Raw genomic sequence first — 18798 nt, forward strand, 5'->3', positions numbered from 1 at the left:
GATCTGTTGCCCGGTCACTCCCTAAAGCAAAAACACAGAGGCAGTTGTAAGGTTGAATCAAATGCGTAGACGAATTCAAGGAAAAAACTAGGGGCAAGGATGGGAAACCAGAATGCTAGCAAGCAAAATATGTATAAGTTAATGGAAGAACATAAACGAAAGGGTTTTTTGGACCCAACAGAAAGAAGTAGATGGAAGATTATTTGTTGTTGTTATTTAGTCGTTTCCGACTCTTCGCGACCCCATGGAAGATTATAGGAGTTGATTAAAAAGTCACAAAAATCAAAGGTAGCACCCAAGCTATTATAATATGGTATTGTTTTAAAAACAAAACAAAACAAAACAAGAATAGTGTAGATATCTGGGAAGTAAAAGTAGAAACTCAGTCTTATTTTGTCAAAGTAAGGAAACATTTAATGTCATTATAAGAACTGCAGCAGTAAAGTTAGAAATATTTGAAAGAACCATAGGTAAAAGTAAGGGATACATCTGCTTGCTAAGTCCTGATGTTATCTACATAATGTGATACTGAAAACCAAATGAAACAATAATTTTAGCGAAAGTGGAGAAAGGGTGAAATGCACAAAGATGATGACCAAGAACATAATCTAATGGTGACACCAACTGATCAAGAGAAAGAAGATAAAAATCCACTAACAGGAACTTCAAAGAAAGCATTAAGAATTAAACCAAGGAAGGACAGCACTTAAAAAACAAACAAAAGGATGATCAAATAAAAGAACAAAGTGATCAAACATAGAGAAAGCAGTGGAAAACTAAAGGATAACAACAGAACAGCAGCCCTATCATTTAGGGAAAAGATTATAATTAGAAATCTTAAGCGGTGAATTTTCAGTGGAACGTAAGGAACAAAAATTGGATCTGTGCATATCTAAGACTAAAGATGTCAGAAACTGAAAACATGCAATTGTTAAAACAAAATCATGACAAACTTAGAAGAAAAATGGGGTCGCTAGAAAAGAATGATCAAGGAATGGTGTCTTAAGAATGGACGTAAATAGTTCACTCCAACAATATTTTGATTTTTTGTAATTACAGTAGCTATATCCTGGTTCAAAGACAAATGGCATTGGCCTCTAGTTAGAAAAACAACACTAACACACTGCAGCTGATACACTAACGTGTTGCAACACAGAGTTTGGAAAGCTCTGTTCTAAGTGAAAGACAACACAAAGATAGAACTCTGAGACTTGTCTTGTGCAATAGGGCTCCCTATATCCCCTGAAAAGGCACTTTTGAGGGTCAAATGTGATGGAGCAAAGTGGGTAGCAGAGGAATGGAAAAATTGGGAGAATTTTGGCTTGTCCTGTCTTGCGCAAGCAGAAGTCTTCTCACTGATGCAAAACGTCTCTGGATCCAATGCCATAATTTTGCAACAGTATAAATTATTAGGCCTTCCAGTAGCACTTCAGAGACCAACTAAGTTTATTATTGGTATGAGCTTTCGTGTGCATGCACACTTCTTCAGATACCACAGAAAAGCTCATACCAATAACAAACTTAGTTAGTCTCTAAGGTGCTACTGGAAGGATTTATTTTTTTTTTTACTACGGCAGACCAGCATGGCTACCTACCTATAATTATTAGGCCGTTCTGAAGTAAATAATGCCTATGGTTCATTTAAATATAAAACACTAGCGTTGATACTTAAAGATCTCATTGGAGTTAAAAATATTCCCTAGAAACTGTAATTCCACACAAAATACCTACTGCTCAGCAGAAATGCCACTGTACTGAACTCTTTTATACTAACCAAGAACCACAGAAAAATGGGCACAGCAGCACGGAATAAATCAGAAACAGACCCATATATTCAGTATGAAACAAAGCATCTTCTGTTGAGGAATGTATTTAGAAGAATGACCAAAAGTCAAACTGTAACTTGAAAAGATTCCAGCCCAAGTTCAACATTTAAAACTAACAGATCTGAACTTTTCATGCCAGAAAGTTCTTTTCACTTAAAATTCAAAGTTTATCTGAGAAGGCCTACAAAGCAAAACAAAATCACCAACTGGATTAGCCTATTAAGCCTTAAGATGTCAAAATCTATTTTGTGATTTTGAAAACCAAGGCTTATCAAAAAGCATTGGAAGCATATCACGGAAACACAACTATTGCCTTAGTTGGCAACCATGCCCAAATACCTGTATTTAATCAGACAGCTTCAAAGACATGCAAAGGTGACATCTATGTTTCAAATTAGAAGTCTCAGACTAAGATACAATGCCTGGCCTGGGTTTGAACACAACACTAAACCATGGCATACCTATAGTGGTACCTCTGGTTAAGAACTTAATTCGTTCCGGAGGTCCGTTCTTAACCTGAAATTGTTCTTAACCTGAGGTACCACTTTAGCTAATGGGGTTTCCCACTGCTGCCACGTGATTTCTGTTCTCATCCTGAAGTAAAGTTCTTAACCCGAGGTACTACTTCCGGGTTAGCGAAGTCTGTAACCTGAAGTGGTTGTAACCCGAAGCGTTTGTAACCCAAGGTACCACTGTACACCAAATCTGTCTTAGTTAACCAGCTATGGTTGTTTGGGGCCAACAAACCAAGATCTGAAACTACGGTTTGAAGCTGATGTGTGAATCTTGGTTTGCATTGACTGGTTGCTTGGCAGTTGCAAACTGGTTTAATCCTAGTTGTGATGCTCTCCCCCAGATGCCTGCCTGGCAACAGATATATGAGGGAAGAGCCTGTAGAAAAATAACAGCTAATACAAGAGATGATTGCTGACACTTTCATAGACTTCCCTGTTCCCCCACCCTAACTCTGTCTGGCAAAAGGTAAATTTCCCTTTCTACCTCCTCAGTGATAAGCTGTCCCTCTCCAGCCTAGCTCCACAGCAGCCCTTGCATGGATTATATTTTTTTCTTTAGAGATGATGATGATAATGATGATGATTACTATTAGTACAGTGGTACCTCGCAAGACGAATGCCTCGTAAGATGAAAAACTCGCAAGGCGAAAGAGTTTTTCGTTTTTTGAGTTGCTTCGCAAGACGAATTTCCCTATGGGCTTGCTTCGCAAGACGAAAATGTCTTGCAAGTTTGTTTCCTTTTTCTTAAAACCGTTAATACCCAGGGTGCATTGCTTGAAGAGGTGCAGTTCCGTGCTTCGCAAGACGAAAAATTCGCAAGACGAAAAAACTCGCAGAACGAATTAATTTCGTCTTGCGAGGCACCACTGTATATCATTTAAATTTATATACTGTCCTTCTTCCAAAGATCATTGGGCAGATTACAACATAAAAATATAAAATGAGAAAACAAAATACAGTGGTACCTTGGTTCTCTTAATCCGTTCCATGAGTCTGTTTGACTCCTGAAACCGTTTGAAAACCAAGGCACGGCTTCTGATTGGCTGCAGGCGCTTCCTGCACTCAATCAGAAGCCACAAAAGCGGCGTCGGACGTTCCGCTTCCGAAATACATTCGCAAACCGGAACACACACTCCTGGGTTTGCGGTGTTTGGGAGCCGATTTGTTTGGGAGCCAAGCTGTTCGACTACCAAGGTACCACTGTACATAACATATCCCATGGATCAGAAGGGCAAAAACTCGCTTTAGGTGTAAATGTTAAAGGCACACATCTGTCCTTAGCAAGCTATACAGATGCCATTGCACCATTTGATCTAAAAACCTCTCCCAACCACAACCACTGTACTCAGGGGTCAGCAAACTTTTTTCAGCAGGGGGCCGGTCCACTGTCCCTCAGACCTTGTGGGGGGCAGGATTATATTTTGGAGGGGGGGAAATGAACGAATTCCTATGCCCCACAAATAACCTAGAGATGCATTTTAAATAAAAGCATGCGGATTCCCGGGCTGGATTTAGAAGTTGACTGGGCCGGATCCGGCCCCCAGGCCTTAGTTTGCCTACCCATGACTGTACTCATTTCCCACTAAAATTTGTTAATTAAACTCTATTTCGGCAGCAATTCATCCACTCTCTTTTCTATTCTAAGGATGCATTTGTCACTAATACCTATGCTTTTACTTCCTCTTTGGTACTCATTATTGAAAAAAACAGCTACAGCAAGGAGGAGTTTTGTTTAGGAGGTTTGGGTGGACTGGGTTCCTGTTTTGCTCAGGGACTTGCTAAGAACAAGTGATGATCTCCAAGAAAAACAGCATTCATTTTCTCTCCCCAAACCCTTATTTTTTTGCAGATAGCCAGAGGCAATGGAACTGGCAATGTAGTGAGATACCAGTCTTCAGCTGCCCCTTTGGTAAATGCAGGGAAAAGTGGAGTTTGCCATTTATTTTAGGGTATCTACTCCAACAATAGTTGGGTCCATAGACATGAGTGCATACTACACCTGAAATCAATGAAGCACCACAATCGTCATGCTTATAACATGGCAATAAGCACGACATGATTACCAATTAAAAAGACATTTTAAAAATAGTTTTTGGAACTCCCTGATAAATGATAAAATTCTGTTAAGTCTGGTGGTCTGGTAATTATTTAGCAAATCCCATAAATATTAGCCAAGTAACAATTAAGAATTGATAATTTAAATTACAGTGGTACCTCAGGTTACAGACGCTTCAGGTTACAGACTCCGCTAACCCAGAAATAGTACCTCGGATTAAGAACTTTGCTTCAGGATGAGAACAAAAATCGCGTGGCGGCAGCAGGAGGCCCCATTAGCTAAAGTGGTACCTTAGGTTTCAGGTTAAGAACAGACCTCCAGAACGAATTAAGTTCTTAACCCGAGGTACCATTGTGTTTGAAAAACCCGATCTTATGTAAACCACTTTATTAATGAGACCAGTATCATGATCTTAGGCAATTTTATTCAAGTATGAGATTACCGTGTTTAAGAAAGGGGGAATCTCTTACTTATGGAAGATATTTCAGGGTTCTCAGAATAGCTAGCCTTAGCAACTGTAACTCACTTTGCTAAAAACTAAGATGGAAATTAGAGACAAAATGATTTATGTTCCGAAATGAACTTCAGACTTGTCGGTTAGATGAGCTACTCCCTCTCAGAGAGAAATGCAAGGCGTGGTTACACACCTGTTCTGACAACACTTTTAACCACAGTGGGCGGAAGTAATATTTGACCTACGCCCATATAAAGGTCAGGAGGCCACGATGAGATTAGAAATTGACATCACCGTTCATTTCATTTTCATTTTTTTGTTTTAAATCATTTGAGGATCCCAGAGACAGCTGTGAGTGGCTGCCAAGCAAATTATGAGCAGCTACTGTGGTTTAAAGGGGAATGATCATGGCAAGCATTGGGACAATAAATTCTATGAACGGACTTCTTTAAAAAGCAGCTGAATGCTGGACCTTGATATACGTGGTCAAGTTATTTTCTGCCTTGTTTCTGGGGTAATTAAAAGACAAATGTGCTTTGACTTTTGACTTTAAAATTAATAAATTCTCGGTTAATACTTTCATTTAATAAGTCAGAGGTAGTCAACATGGAAGTGCTCCAGTGGTGCCCTCACCATTGGCCAAGCTGTGTGGGGCTAATGAGAGTTGGCAGTCCCAGAGTCTTGAAGGCAGCAGGCCCACTATCCCTTTGCTAAGTGATAAGGACAGTAACTTTAACTACGATATCCTGTGCATCTAAGTATTAAATTAGTGTATTCTCATAATTACATCTAACTTTCTTAGTCTATTTGAATTTGAATGGTATCATTCTATAAGCATATGTCTGTAAAACATGATTTGGCTTTTAGAACCATATGAGAATTATGTATTACATTTTTATCCCATTCTTCCTCCAAGCGGCTCAGCAACCCCTAACCATGCACCACATTTTACCTTCACAATAGTTCTGTGAGGTAGGTTAGATATAGAAACTGACCCATGCTCTCACTCCCTGTGAGTTTCATGAGTGAGTGGGATTCTCTCCCACCCTAATCTGACACACTAACCCAGGGGTCAGTAAACTTTTTCAGCAGGGGGCCGGCCCACTGTCCCTCAGACCTTGTGGGGGGCCGGACTATATTTTGAAAATAAAAATGAACAAATTCCCATGCCCCACAAAAAATCCAGAGATGCATTTTAAATAAAAGCACACATTCTACTCATGTAAAAACACGCTGATTCCCAGACCATCCGCGGGCCGGATTTAGAAGGCAATTGGGTCGGATCCAGCCCCCGGGCCTTAGTTTTCCTACCCATGTGCTAACCGCTACAACACATTTGTTCACATTTGGTTATTGGCATCCCTTGAAACTTAGGAAAGTTATCAAAAATTTAAAGCATTAACACTCCCAAAGATTGAAATCTGATGTTAAGAGATATTCTGCCTGGAAAAGTCTTGCACAAATATTTCGTCTATGCTGAACATTTCACATGTGCTGCTTTCTGTAACCTGCAGAAGAGCTCTCCCTATGACTCATAATCATGGGACTTCCTATCTTAATTGTTATTTGACATTTTAGACATAATCAGGTTGCTTTGCAATCTGCACTGGTGCCAAAATTCTGTGGCAAAGTAACTCAAATGCTGCTATTAAGCAAACCTGAATTCTGTGTACTGTCTATAAAGTGTGTACATTAAGGAAACATGAATCTGTTGTGCATAATTTTCCTGCTTCTGCAAGGAGCCTCAAACAGCATTGAAACCAATTCCCATGAATGGAAACACTTCTTTGCCTGAAATGTTGGTGGACATTGAGCTGGCTTTGGGTGCTATGATGAAGTATGGTTCTTTGTGATGGGAAAAAGCTGGAGTAAACCTCAGGTTTACACACCGCCTTCCCCTCTCAAATAATGGGTCATGAGGTTGGCTTGTTTCAAACTAACAATGGTTAAGATTGCCAGAGTATGTCAGACATGGATGAAACACACAGCTGTAGTTAATCAAAAATGGAAAGCAAATGTGCCCAATCTCCTCCTCATAGTCACTGCAGAGGAAGGGAGAAGTGGGGGAGCACATAATGCAAAGACTTGATCCTGCAGCACTGAATGATGCAACAACTGCAATGTAATTTCTTTCCTTTGAAACTTGGTGCCATTGTTTGACTGTGTACCACTACAGAGTTTTTGTATTACGTTTGGGTTTGTTGAAAATGATATCAAATCTATTTCCCAAAAAATAAATAACTGCTGGGTGCAGTTCATTCTCGTTGGTCATGGGGGTGTCTGAACTAGCCTACTGGGCATGTACATTCAAGCCTACTTTCACAGATGTAAAATCGAGACAATTTTTACATTTATTATAGAAGTGGCGATTCTTATGAAGCTGAATCCTGCCACCATAGTGCTATATCATATGCAAGGTACGTATAGCCTGAGATATAACAGAGCATTTGTTCTCCTACCACTCCCTTCTACTTTCTGTAAGTCACTTAAACAGAGTTCATTACTGGCACAGTAACACTTATGAAGTGGAGTTCAGAAACAATCTCCCACCATCAAATGGATCATCCATTAAAGTAGAAACCAAGACATAAACTGAGGAAATGGGAGGAGCAGAAGGTAAGTAGTGCTATAATGGAGCAGACAGTAGGCAGATCCACACCGTATGTTTAAAGCACACACAACACACATTTTAAACACATGGCTTCCCACAAAGAATCCTGGGAACGCTGGCTTGTTATGGGTGCTGGGAACTGTAGCTATGTGCAGGGAAACTACAGTTTCCACGAGTTGAGTCTTTGGGGGTAGGTACATGCTTTGAATGTGCATTGGATGTCTTTAATGTATGCCCAACATTTCTCAATCCAACCCTGCAGGTATTTTTGGAATCACACATTAATTAAAATTGGTAGCTCACCAACATTTAAATATACCTACCAGATTCCTTCTTGCTTGCCTTTCCACCATCTCTGCTTTTCTTCAAAACGGCTTTTAACATTTTAACACTGTTCTTTTTTTCCTAAAGAAGGGAAACAGAAAGTTCTAAATGACTGTGCATATACACCCAGACACAATGCCAGTGTGTGCAATTTTTGCATGTCACATTCAAAATGAACCTGTATAACAAAATATTAATTCAAAACATGTTATGGGATCACTTTTACTTTACACAACCATGTTGCATTAGTAAAACCAAACAGTGAAGCTGCAAGGAATGTTTTAATACCAAGTGACTAGGGGTTTACTGTCCTGTTATAAAGAAAAACAGCACACAACATTCTCTACATTCCACATATAATTAAGGTTACGAGGCTAAACCTGGATAAGTTACCGTTAGGCACTCTGGCACAAACATGTCTGGTTTTTGACCAGAGTTCAAGAGGAGGGGGAGATAAGCTATACCACCACAGTAGCTACCATAAATTGAAAGAAATCTGATTTGAGACACTGGAAGATTGAAAGAAAATGCTTGTGTGCTTTAGAACTCCTGGTGAAAAACAGAACTAAAATGCAGCCTGTATTAGGTAAGGATACTTTAAAAAATATATACTTTTTTTTGGGGGGGGGGAACGATTCTAGATTCTTAACAAATATGTAACTACTTGCATCATCTGAATGCAAGTCCTGCATAGGAGTGGTCCCTGGCTGGTTTTGAACTAGTTTTGACACCTTGGGAATCTTCTTTTGTTTAAATTTGGAGCTTTAAAATGAGTACATGCTTTCTTCCCTGTTTGAAATCTTAAGAGCTGCCATTTCCAAGCCTGTGGTATTTTACATAGCTCAACTGAGCCAAGTTCTGCCCATTTTTTCCATGTAGCTTTTGCAAATCTCTTGCCTTGCTCACTTCTTCCCCCTTCAATCCACTTTAGCCTGCCCTCATTTACAACATTTCACTTTTCATTGGGCAGCAACAATGCCAGGGGTATGAGTGTTCACACTTCTCTAACCTACAGACTTTTAACAAGGTCCTGTCCTAGCCACATGTCCTGTATAAATTCTTCATATCTCTAAATCTTTAGACATGGGGTGGAGTGAATAGCAACACCATGGTTGCTATTCAAGACATCAAAATAAAGAGTGCTTATCTCCTCTCAGAAAGTAGAAAGACATGGGATCTAACGAAAATGTCTAAGCATTTATTAAAACTTTCACTCTTAAGCATGTTTAATAAAATGAGTGTCTTACATGTATGATACATTCATGAGTATTCACAGAATCTGTAGTATTGCTGCAAAAAACCCCAATAACAAATGCGCAGGATAGCAAAACTTGCACCTTGGGGATACCATAGTGCAGAGGTAGACAATGTGGTGTTATGTAGAACTTGTGGACCACAACTCCCATCAGCCCCAGTCAGCATGGCAATGGTAAAGAATGATGGGATTTGTAGTCCACAATGGCTGCAGGGCACCACATTGCAACAGTGCTTCAGGAAGTTTCTTGTGCTCCCCTAAATTAGGCTTCTTCAGGCAGTATTTGGAACTTCTGGGATTGTCAACATATGGATGAAACTTAGCAATGAACTTTGAGCTCAGGGGCTCCCCCTGTTCCCCTCACTGCATGGACAGGAAGGATGGATAATTCAATGGTAGCCAACCTGGTGCCCTCTAGATGTTGCTGAAGTACAGTTTCCATCATCCCTGAACAGAGAGCGTGTTGGCTGAGGCGAATGGAAGATGGAGGCCACAACATCTGGTGGGCACAAAATCGGCAACCATGCTCAAATAATAAATTTACTCAAATTTACTCAAATAATAAATTTTATTTACTCAAATAATAAATAATAAATAAAGTTACTCAAATAATAAATTTTCTCTGAAGCCAAGATATTAAAAGTGGGTAAAACCAACATGCAGGGAGGCGAGACTGTTTTGCCACACAGAGAAGACAGCACATGGCTAAAGCTGTGCTGCCAGTGTGGTGTAGTGGTTAAGAGCAATAAGACTTGTGAACTGGGTTCGCTTCCCCACTCCTCCACATGCAGCTGCTGGGTGACCTTGGGCCAGTCACACTTCTCTGAAGTCTCTCAGCCTCACCTCACAGAGTGTTTGTTGTGGGGGAGGAAGGGAAAGGAGATTGTTAGCCGCTTTGAGACTCCTTAGGGATATCAAATCCAAACTCCTCTTCTTCTTCATAGGGAAAATATTGGGGGGTGGAAATAATGTCTAGTAAGAAATAATGTCTAGTAAGAAGAAGAGACCTTGAACTTGAATCTCAACTAGGCTGGCATTAGTTATTTCCCACAGAACAATTCCACCCATGTGTTGTCCAGAAAAGCCAGTGAACGAAAGGAGTAGAAAAAGGACATTTGTTCCATTATGCCTCAGGAGTCACCTATAAACTTCTGATGTTAATACAGAGAAACAATATCCTAACATTACTTGTGCAGCTCAGCGATAACTTTAAAAAATGCATATGCATGTACCCTCTTATGGGTGTTTGCCAACCTTAGTATTCTTAATTAATGTACTTTTTGTCCTACAATTATATGTTTGCAAAACTCATATTATATATATTATAATTCTAAATTACAAGAGGAGACCAAATTGTTCCATGTAGTGCAGTGCATATGTTCTCTGCCCAAAGTAGCAGCAGGCTTCTTTGATGTTTTCAAAGTCCCACAGCTGTGCAAGTACTGTAAGTTCATGAGACAGCTGTGATTTACATCTCTTACATTCCAGCCAAAACTACTAGAAGCCTTCATTGTTGCTACTTCCTCTTGCAAACACTGCATTCTTAATCCCCATTGTTCTCTTTTCCATGCTCCTGAACAACATTTGAGACTGCATGGTTCTAATTTTAGGGGGAAACCCAAGGCCCTTTTCACAAGACAGCACTTTTAAGTCAGCCTTTGCATTTTCCCACATCTGTAATCTGAATACAACCCCTACAACAGCCAAAATGCATATTCTGTGTTTTTGTTTTTTTAAGGATGTCTACCAGGTACAAAAGAACATTTAGCCTGCAATCCTAACCTCATTTACCTGGGAGTCAGTAAGCCTACTGAATTCAACAGGATTTACTTCTGAGCAGATTTGGAAAGGATTATCATGTGCAAAGGAAAAAGCGCCCTAAGTTTTCCTTTTGCACTGTGTAATATGAACCCAAGGCAGTACACTGTCCTCCCTCAGAAAAGTAGATTTGCTCCTAACGATTTCCTTCATCTCTCAAACAGCATTTGCAGGTTTGAGCTGATAGAGCCTCCCGCCTCCATTACAAATTTTTCACATGCTTCCAGAGGATTTTTCAGGTATCAGGTGAACTGTACCAGTCCCAGTGTTACTCCCTGCTAGTTCAAATGGCAGACTGGAGATTAGAAGGATCAGTGTGGGTGGCACCATCCAAAACAGCGACTTGTGCAAAAATCCCGGGTAAATCTTCCCAGATGGATTTAGCATTGCATCATGAAAACCAGAAGTGAAAGGGAGCGACCGCAAGCCCTTAATCATCCAAAAGTAAACAAGGGGAAGTTTTGTGCTTTGTGGAAAAATAGCTGGACTGATGACCTTAGAACTGCAAATAATGCAGAAACCTACACAAATTGCAACCAATTGCCCTGTAAAACATTTTCCTGTTGACTTGCTGGTGTTCAGTTCTAATTTGTTTCAGCCAAAATCTGTAACAAGCTGGAACAATATATATATTAGATATAGATAGATAGATAGATAGATAGATAGATAGATAGATAGATGAGAGATGATAGATAGATAGATGGAAACTATTAGTATGCAATTGGTACAGTCAAAACCACAGGGTCTTGCCAATGAATTACATGGTATACAGAAAAGCAAAATGAAAGACTTATGGTTGCTCTTGGGTTATGAATCAGGCTGGAAGAAAAAGGGAAGATTAAAGATGGCCTACAGGTTAGCTTTTTGTCTTCCAATGCTACTGATAGAAAGGAGAGGGGAAACTGCAAAGCATAAAGCAATAAAGAGACTTTATGAACATCAAAACTTCCAATAATCCTATCTGAAAAGAAATGGGATGCCAAGAGGGCATGTCCTAATGTCTGGAAAAATTGAAGCAGGAGGAGCGAACCAACTGGATCTGTAATGATATATCATGTACCGTATCAGCAGTCCTTTAAAATGCACACACAGGATATTATTTCCCATCTTTCCTTTTACTATTAATTTACCACAGGTCCAAAATTATGGGCATGATGGATGTGCTCTATTGGTAGAAAAATCTTTGGCAATAAATAGCATCTACAGTAAGGATATTTTGGAACTAAATGGGGCAGTGATTTATAGTTTAGCATGGAAATATTAACTGATCTGCTGTGAGATCAGGACATGTGGTGAATAATTAATTGGTATTCTATGCAGTGTGCACACTTGGAAGGTGACTTTGAAATAGCAGATGACAGCTCAGAACGAAGCACTGAAAAAAGAAGATGCCCAAATAAAGAAAACTTGGAGGGAGAACAAATATATATTGAGAGTTTAATATAAACAATAGGATAGTAACACTACTGTTTCAAAATGCATATCATAATAAATATTTTGGTGTTTTTTAAAGGAGTGTAAAATTATGCTAGGCAGAAGCTAAAAGTTAAATTAGAAAGCAGGGGTGTACTTATCGGTGCTCTGAACATTTAAAATGGTCTCTCATCCCAAGCCCCTCTTTTCCTCTCCAGGTTTCACTTCTATCGTTTGTTTTCCTGCTGTGAAAAATCATACTCCTGCCAACCCGGTGTGCTGGATGGTGCTGATGGGAGTTGTAGTTCTACAACTTGCAGCAGTCCTTTGCTGTTAGGAAGAGAACTGTCTCCTTCAGAAATGCCAAACCTTAGAAGTGTTCCAACTAGGGCAAAGCTGCCCTCATTTCGAATAGCTTTTATACTCCAAATTCTTTGTACAGTGGAAACTCGGTTGTTAAACGTTTCAGAGGTCAAACGGTCTTCCAGAACGGATTACGTTTGACAACCAAGGTTCCACTGTACCAAACTATTCCCCCATCATCATGACCCACTACCACCACTGAAAGTTTCTTCTTCCCCCCATAGCTAACTGCTCCCCAGAGCATAACTATATTAATAGTATGTTTTGTATATTTCATTGCTGTATCTACAGGCTTAGACTTTTTCTTGAATAAATAAGTGTCCTGAATACCACAAAAAAGAACTGTATTTCCCCAAACTCCTTTGCACTCTCACTCAGTTTGAAGCAATTTCTCCTACGGAGATATCCTTGGTATTTCAATCTCATGCTTTAGTTCTCAAATAGCATCAAACACATGCAACCTTATCACCAAATATAAGCAGGGACCAGAGACATGCTGCATCCACCAGCTGATGAGCCATGGTTGTGCTGACTGCGGATATATCAGGAATACACCACAAAAGGTAGAAGTCCCCAAAAGCACTTCGCAACTATTGGCCATTGCAAGTTACCTTATGAGGGTCCCCCTCTTTTCCCTTCAGTCCTTGGTTTTACCTAGTTGTGGTTCAACTTGACATCCAAATAGGCAAACTATGATTAGGACTTCTAGAAAATGACACCGACCATAGTTTGTCTATCTGAATCGCCGTGGCAAATAAAAAGCAACCAACACAAGAGAGGGGAAGAGGGAGAGTACAAGCCCATGGTACATTCTTGAGCCTCCAAACCATTATTTGGAGGATTAAGTTCCTATCACCTGAATTAGGCCTGTATGTACTTCACCTATTGCCAAAGGCTCCATAGTTAACTCCAAAAGGGGATAACGAGTTACAAGTGTGCTTATATTAGCAACTAGTATTTATCTCTCTTGATCAAAATAAGGATTTCTGCAAGTTATATGTGCACTGTAAAATCGTGGTGCTGTGCTGTCACAAAGGAAGATGGAGACAAAGACATTCATCTTTAATCATATTACCCCCATACTATTTATACACAGCATTACAATATTTACAATTTATATGTGTGCACGCACACCGTCACTGCAAAGAAGTATCAGAAAAAGAATGCTTTTGAATAGAAAATTAACACAGAGAGAAATGAGAGGCTCTTCTGCTCATACGTATATATATACTTCTTCAGAGAGTCTTGTCTATAGGTGTTTTAGCAAATGTTTATAATTGTTTATAATTGATCAAATAAGGTGGCAGTCTCTCTCAAGTTGTCTTTTTAAAATAAACGCCCAACCATCATTGCAGCTCTATTTTATTAAAAATAATAATAAGGAAAACTCGCTAGATAAACTGCTGGGTTAGGAGTAGGTCTCTATCTGTCGCCAGATCAAACCGCTTATTGGATGCCTGCCTAGATATCACTTATCACTTGGCAAACCAGACTGGGTTTAGCAGATTTAAGGCTATATTCTACCACTGACAAACTGATTGATCAATGTTTCCCATTTGAACATGCATGTGTGGATATGTGGGGAGCAAAGGGAAGTCCTCACTCTATCCAATCCCCTTTTCCAGTCCTATGTATGCTAGTGCAAAATGCAAAGTGGGCATACGTATGTATCTTTACAGGCCAGTGTTTGTGCATGCCTATGTGTGGGTGTGTGTGCATACATCTTGTCTGTGTGTGTGTGTGTGTGTGTGTGTGTGTGTGAGAGAGAGAGAGAGAGAGAGAGAGAGAGAGAGAAATGGGAGACTGCAGGCCCACCCCCCTCAATGTGCTCTTTTTCAATAGACAAGCATAAAAGAATTAAGGAGGCTGGGCAGTAGCAGATTTGGGAAACCTTTCCCTTCCTATACCCTTTGGACAACTGCAATTTTTAATATTGTAATGTCCTCTTTTGTATCCCTATTTGCTCCAGCCCTTTGAAATTCAACAGCAGCAATATTTCGGGCAAAGGAGTGACCATTATATTTTATTCATGTTCTCAAAAGAACTTGGAAGAGCTGCTGCTGCCACTGGCCTCTTTTCACGTTGCCTTTATCAAGAGAAAACTGGCAACAGGCCAAAACAGCAGTTAAACATTAAACATTCATACTAACCCCAGAAAAGCAGCAGTTTTACACTCCACTGGGAGAACCAGAGGGGGAAAGTAAAAAAACAAAAACAAAACCCTGCTTTTTTCTTTTTTTAAAAGAAAAAGTCTGCACCCCCTACAAGACAGCTGTCTTGTGGCTTATCAAATCATTTTTTAAAAAACAAAAACAAAACCCCAAATAGGGAAAGTCTAGTGAAGCCCTGGGAAAGTATACAATAACACAAAGGGAGCATCCATAAAACTGTGTTACATACTTCTGAAATCCTCCTTACTCTGTGCCACACATGTTGCCCTTTTCAAACAACTGGCCAAATACTCCTTTGGCAGAACTTTTCTACCCATCTGGGCATCTCCTGCATCTTTCTCTGGAGCAGCCAGTCATGGCATCTACCCTCCCCATTACACTGTGACTCCAGCTGAACATCATCTGCCAATGAATGGTCTTTAATTAAAATCAGAATGATGCTTCATCAGGGTAATGATGAGAACCTACATTTTTTAAAAGTCTGGTGGCCGTTGGAGGAGTGAAGGGGGGAGCAAGTTGGAAACCAGCCCCCTTACAAAATAAGAAAGCCCGTAATCAGTACCCTCAGAGCTATTTCTCTAGACAAAGAGGTTCCAGAATTCACCATGAATGCCTGAGAGGTTCCAGAACCCACTTGAGAGGTGCGAGAGCTGCGTTCTGGTAAGTTTCGTCGGGGGGGGGGGGAGCCCTGAATACTCCCATTTAAAATTAATAATGTATATGTAGTTTGCATGTGGATACATGACCTTCCCACCCTTCTCTTGATTTATTCTGAAAAGAAAGTGCAAGCGGGGCGGGGGGGGGGGGAGGATCAGCAAAGCAAAAAAAAAAGTGCAGAGGACTTTATTGCAAATGTCAAAGCAGTGGCCTTCAACTGGTAGTTCAGCACCCAAGGTGGGTCAAACAGAAGTACTACCACCACCACGCAAATATACAGTAAAACATCGGTAGGCAAACTAAGGCCCAGGGGCCAGATCCGGCCCAATCGCCTTTTAAATGTGACCCGCAGACAGTCCGGGAAGCAGTGTGTTTTTATATGAGTAGAATGTGTCCTTTTATTTAAAATGCATTTCTGGGTTATTTGTGGGGCATAGGAATTCATTCATTTCACCCCCCCTCCAAAATATAGTCCGGCCCCCCACAAGGTCTGAAGGACAGTAGACCGGCCCCCTGTTGAAAAAGTTTGCTGACCCCTGTTAAGTAAAAAGATTAAGCACTTGGTTGTATGTTTAGGTTAGAAGTTGGTCCTGGATCTGAAAAGGTTAAATAAACCTGCTTTAGAGGAAATGGAGAAGTGGTAATGCGCATGGAAAAGGGAGGGACAGCATGAAAGGAAAAAGTTTGCTATGTAAATGGTATTAAGTTTTTAACATATGAAAGCTCAGATACAGTGGTATGTGGGGTTACATACGCTTCAGGTTACAGGCTCCGCTAACCCAGAAATATTACCTTGGGTTAAGAACTTTGCTTCAGGATGAGAACAGAAATCGCGCAGCAGCAGCATGGCGGCAGCGGGAGGCCCCATTAGCTAAAGTGGTGCTTTAGGTTAAGAACAGTTTCAGGTTAAGAACGAACCTCCGGAACGAATTAAGTACTTAACCCAAGGTAGCACTGTATATAAGCCACCCACCAGTTTTCAAAGAAGGCTAATTTGGGAAGGTTTGCAACAAGTAATGGGTTTATTTAAATGGTAGTCAATAATGGGCTGTCCAGACTTATTTATTTTTTAATTTTCCAGGCTACAATTCTCATCATCCCCAACCATCGGCCATGCTGGCTGGGATTGATGGGAGTTGTAGGTACAACACTGGCCTGGTTTAATAAACCATTATCATTATTATAATCAGAACCCAGCAAGGCCTTTATCATATGCTGGTTGATGGCTACAGAGTGCCTGCCAAGGCTTTCTAAGACTGCCTGAGGAGTAAGCTTCATATGGAATCTGTCTCATTACTGAGCAGGTGTTAAGAGTGAAATATATCATTTCACTTTCCAGCACATCGTTCCCACAGTAGATATATGCCTGAAGCAGCAATTTTGAAATAGTATAGCAACAGCGATGATCTACTGAAGATAAAAATCTGCTAGAAAAGTCAACATTCAATCATAGGTTGTTTGTTTCAAGCTGAATTCTCGGGTTTATCAACATCTTGTATGTTGCCTATTGCACTGTTCAAAACTCTCTGGGGGAATTTTAGGAAGAAGAAGAACACTAAGAATAGCTCCACCAAAGCAGACAGGCAATATTGTTGCTCCAGACCCTTCGCCACCACACCCAAACAATTTAATTACAGTGGTACCTCGGGTTAAGTACTTACTTCGTTCTGCAGGTCTGTTCTTAACCTGAAACTGTTCTTAACCTGAAGCACTACTTTAGCTAATGGGACCTCCTGCTGCCGCTGCTGCACGATTTCTGTTCTCATCCTGAAGCAAAGTTCTTAACCCGAGGTAATATTTCTCGGTTAGCGGAGTCTGTAACCTGAAGAGTATGTAACCCGAGGTACCACTGTATTGCCAGAGCTGACAGTCCCAATAAATGGGCAGATATAAATCCAAATTTGGTTCAATGCTAAATGAAACACAAGGCATCAATATTATGTTTTCATATGTGAACCACCCTGAGACCTCCAGGTATAGGGCGGTATGTAAATTCAATAAACAACAACAAGGATATGAGTTCAAAGTGTGACTAGGTTGCAAAAGGAACAAAACACACACTATTCTTCAGAAAAGATACTGTATAAATGCTATTTCCGATTTACACGACAAATGTTTCTAGGATTAATTGACAGTCTTTGCAGGTCTATTATATGTAAACTAAAATTGTTCTAAGTGGTTGTGTGTTGGAAAACATTCTTACATAGATTTTTAAATGGGTTCACAGATTAGCTCTTTTGAAATTGTTCTCAGTATTCGCAATTTCTGTAATAGCAGATACTAAAAATAAGTCGTAATTCATGTCAAAGCTATTTCTTCCTAGCAGGGCTTGCATCTTTCATATTACACAACAGAAAATCACGGGACAGGCAAGAGAATATTTAACTTGGCCAAAAAAAGTGGTTGAACCGGTTAGGCACATTTCAACAAATTGTTATCTAAAAACAGCATCACTTTCTGAAATGCAACACCATGTTAAGCAGCTTTATTCTACACTTAATATAGCAGAGGTCCAATATAGTAACAATCCATTCAAGCTTTGCTCTTGCCTAAACTAGAAGTGAAGGAGTTCCACTAAGTGGGTCATATTCCAGTTTCTAAATTTTACTACAGATTTTGTTTATAGATTTTTCTGTCTTGTTATTACTGTCTTTTGTTCTTTCTTCTATCGGGCACTATTAAGGGCTCAAACAATTGCTCCCAAACACCCTCAACCTAGTCACACGGAGTCACATCAGCTTCTTAGTACAGTGGTACCTCGGGTTACCTACGCTTCAGGTTACATACTCCGCTAATCCAGAAATATTACCTCGGATTAAGAACATTGCTTCAGGATGAGAACAGAAATTATGCTCCGGCGGCGGCGGCAGCAGTGGGAGGCCCCATTAGCTAAAGTGGTGCTTCAGGTTAAGAACAGTTTCAGGTTAAGAACGGACCTCCGGAATGAATTAAGTACTTAACCCGAGGTACCACTGTATTCAGAGGAGCTGATAGTGATGAAAAAGTCTTGAGCAGAAATGGCTAGTGATTTGCAATAAATATGACCTAACACAGTTAAGAATCCAGCTTCTGTCTTATTCTGTGGTAGCGGCGGCAGCAGAGAGAGATCATATTTCTCCATCACCATTGTGTTTGCCCAATATCATGATATAGCACTTTTTCCAGGTGGTGAAGCTTTTCTTGGACCTGATCCTGCAATACACTGGACCCTTAAAAGGGCATTGTGACCAGTATGTCAAGACACTTTGAAGATATCTACAGCAGCATGTATGACATCGTAGTGACAGATGGACAGGACCAGTTCAGGCCTAATTGTTATGGGTATCTTTCAGCTT

At 40.2% G+C, this 18798-nt stretch overlaps 1 protein-coding gene across 3 annotated transcripts in view; it reads right to left on the bottom strand.

The window, feature by feature from the left end:
• The window catches only part of TANC1 (tetratricopeptide repeat, ankyrin repeat and coiled-coil containing 1), a 129516-nt gene that overhangs the window by 75590 nt on the left and 35128 nt on the right, over positions 1–18798 (bottom strand). For all 3 annotated transcript variants that reach the window (XM_083578475.1, XM_083578476.1, XM_083578474.1), the window contains exon 2: positions 7786–7867. In XM_083578475.1, the coding sequence (XP_083434601.1) occupies positions 7786–7846 (61 nt within the window). In that variant the 5' untranslated portion in view covers positions 7847–7867. The remainder of the gene's footprint in view (positions 1–7785; positions 7868–18798) is intronic.

This window comes from Podarcis filfolensis, assembly GCF_964270895.1.
Source record: "Podarcis filfolensis genome assembly, chromosome: 1".
In the NCBI taxonomy this organism is placed as follows: Eukaryota; Metazoa; Chordata; class Lepidosauria; order Squamata; family Lacertidae; genus Podarcis; species Podarcis filfolensis.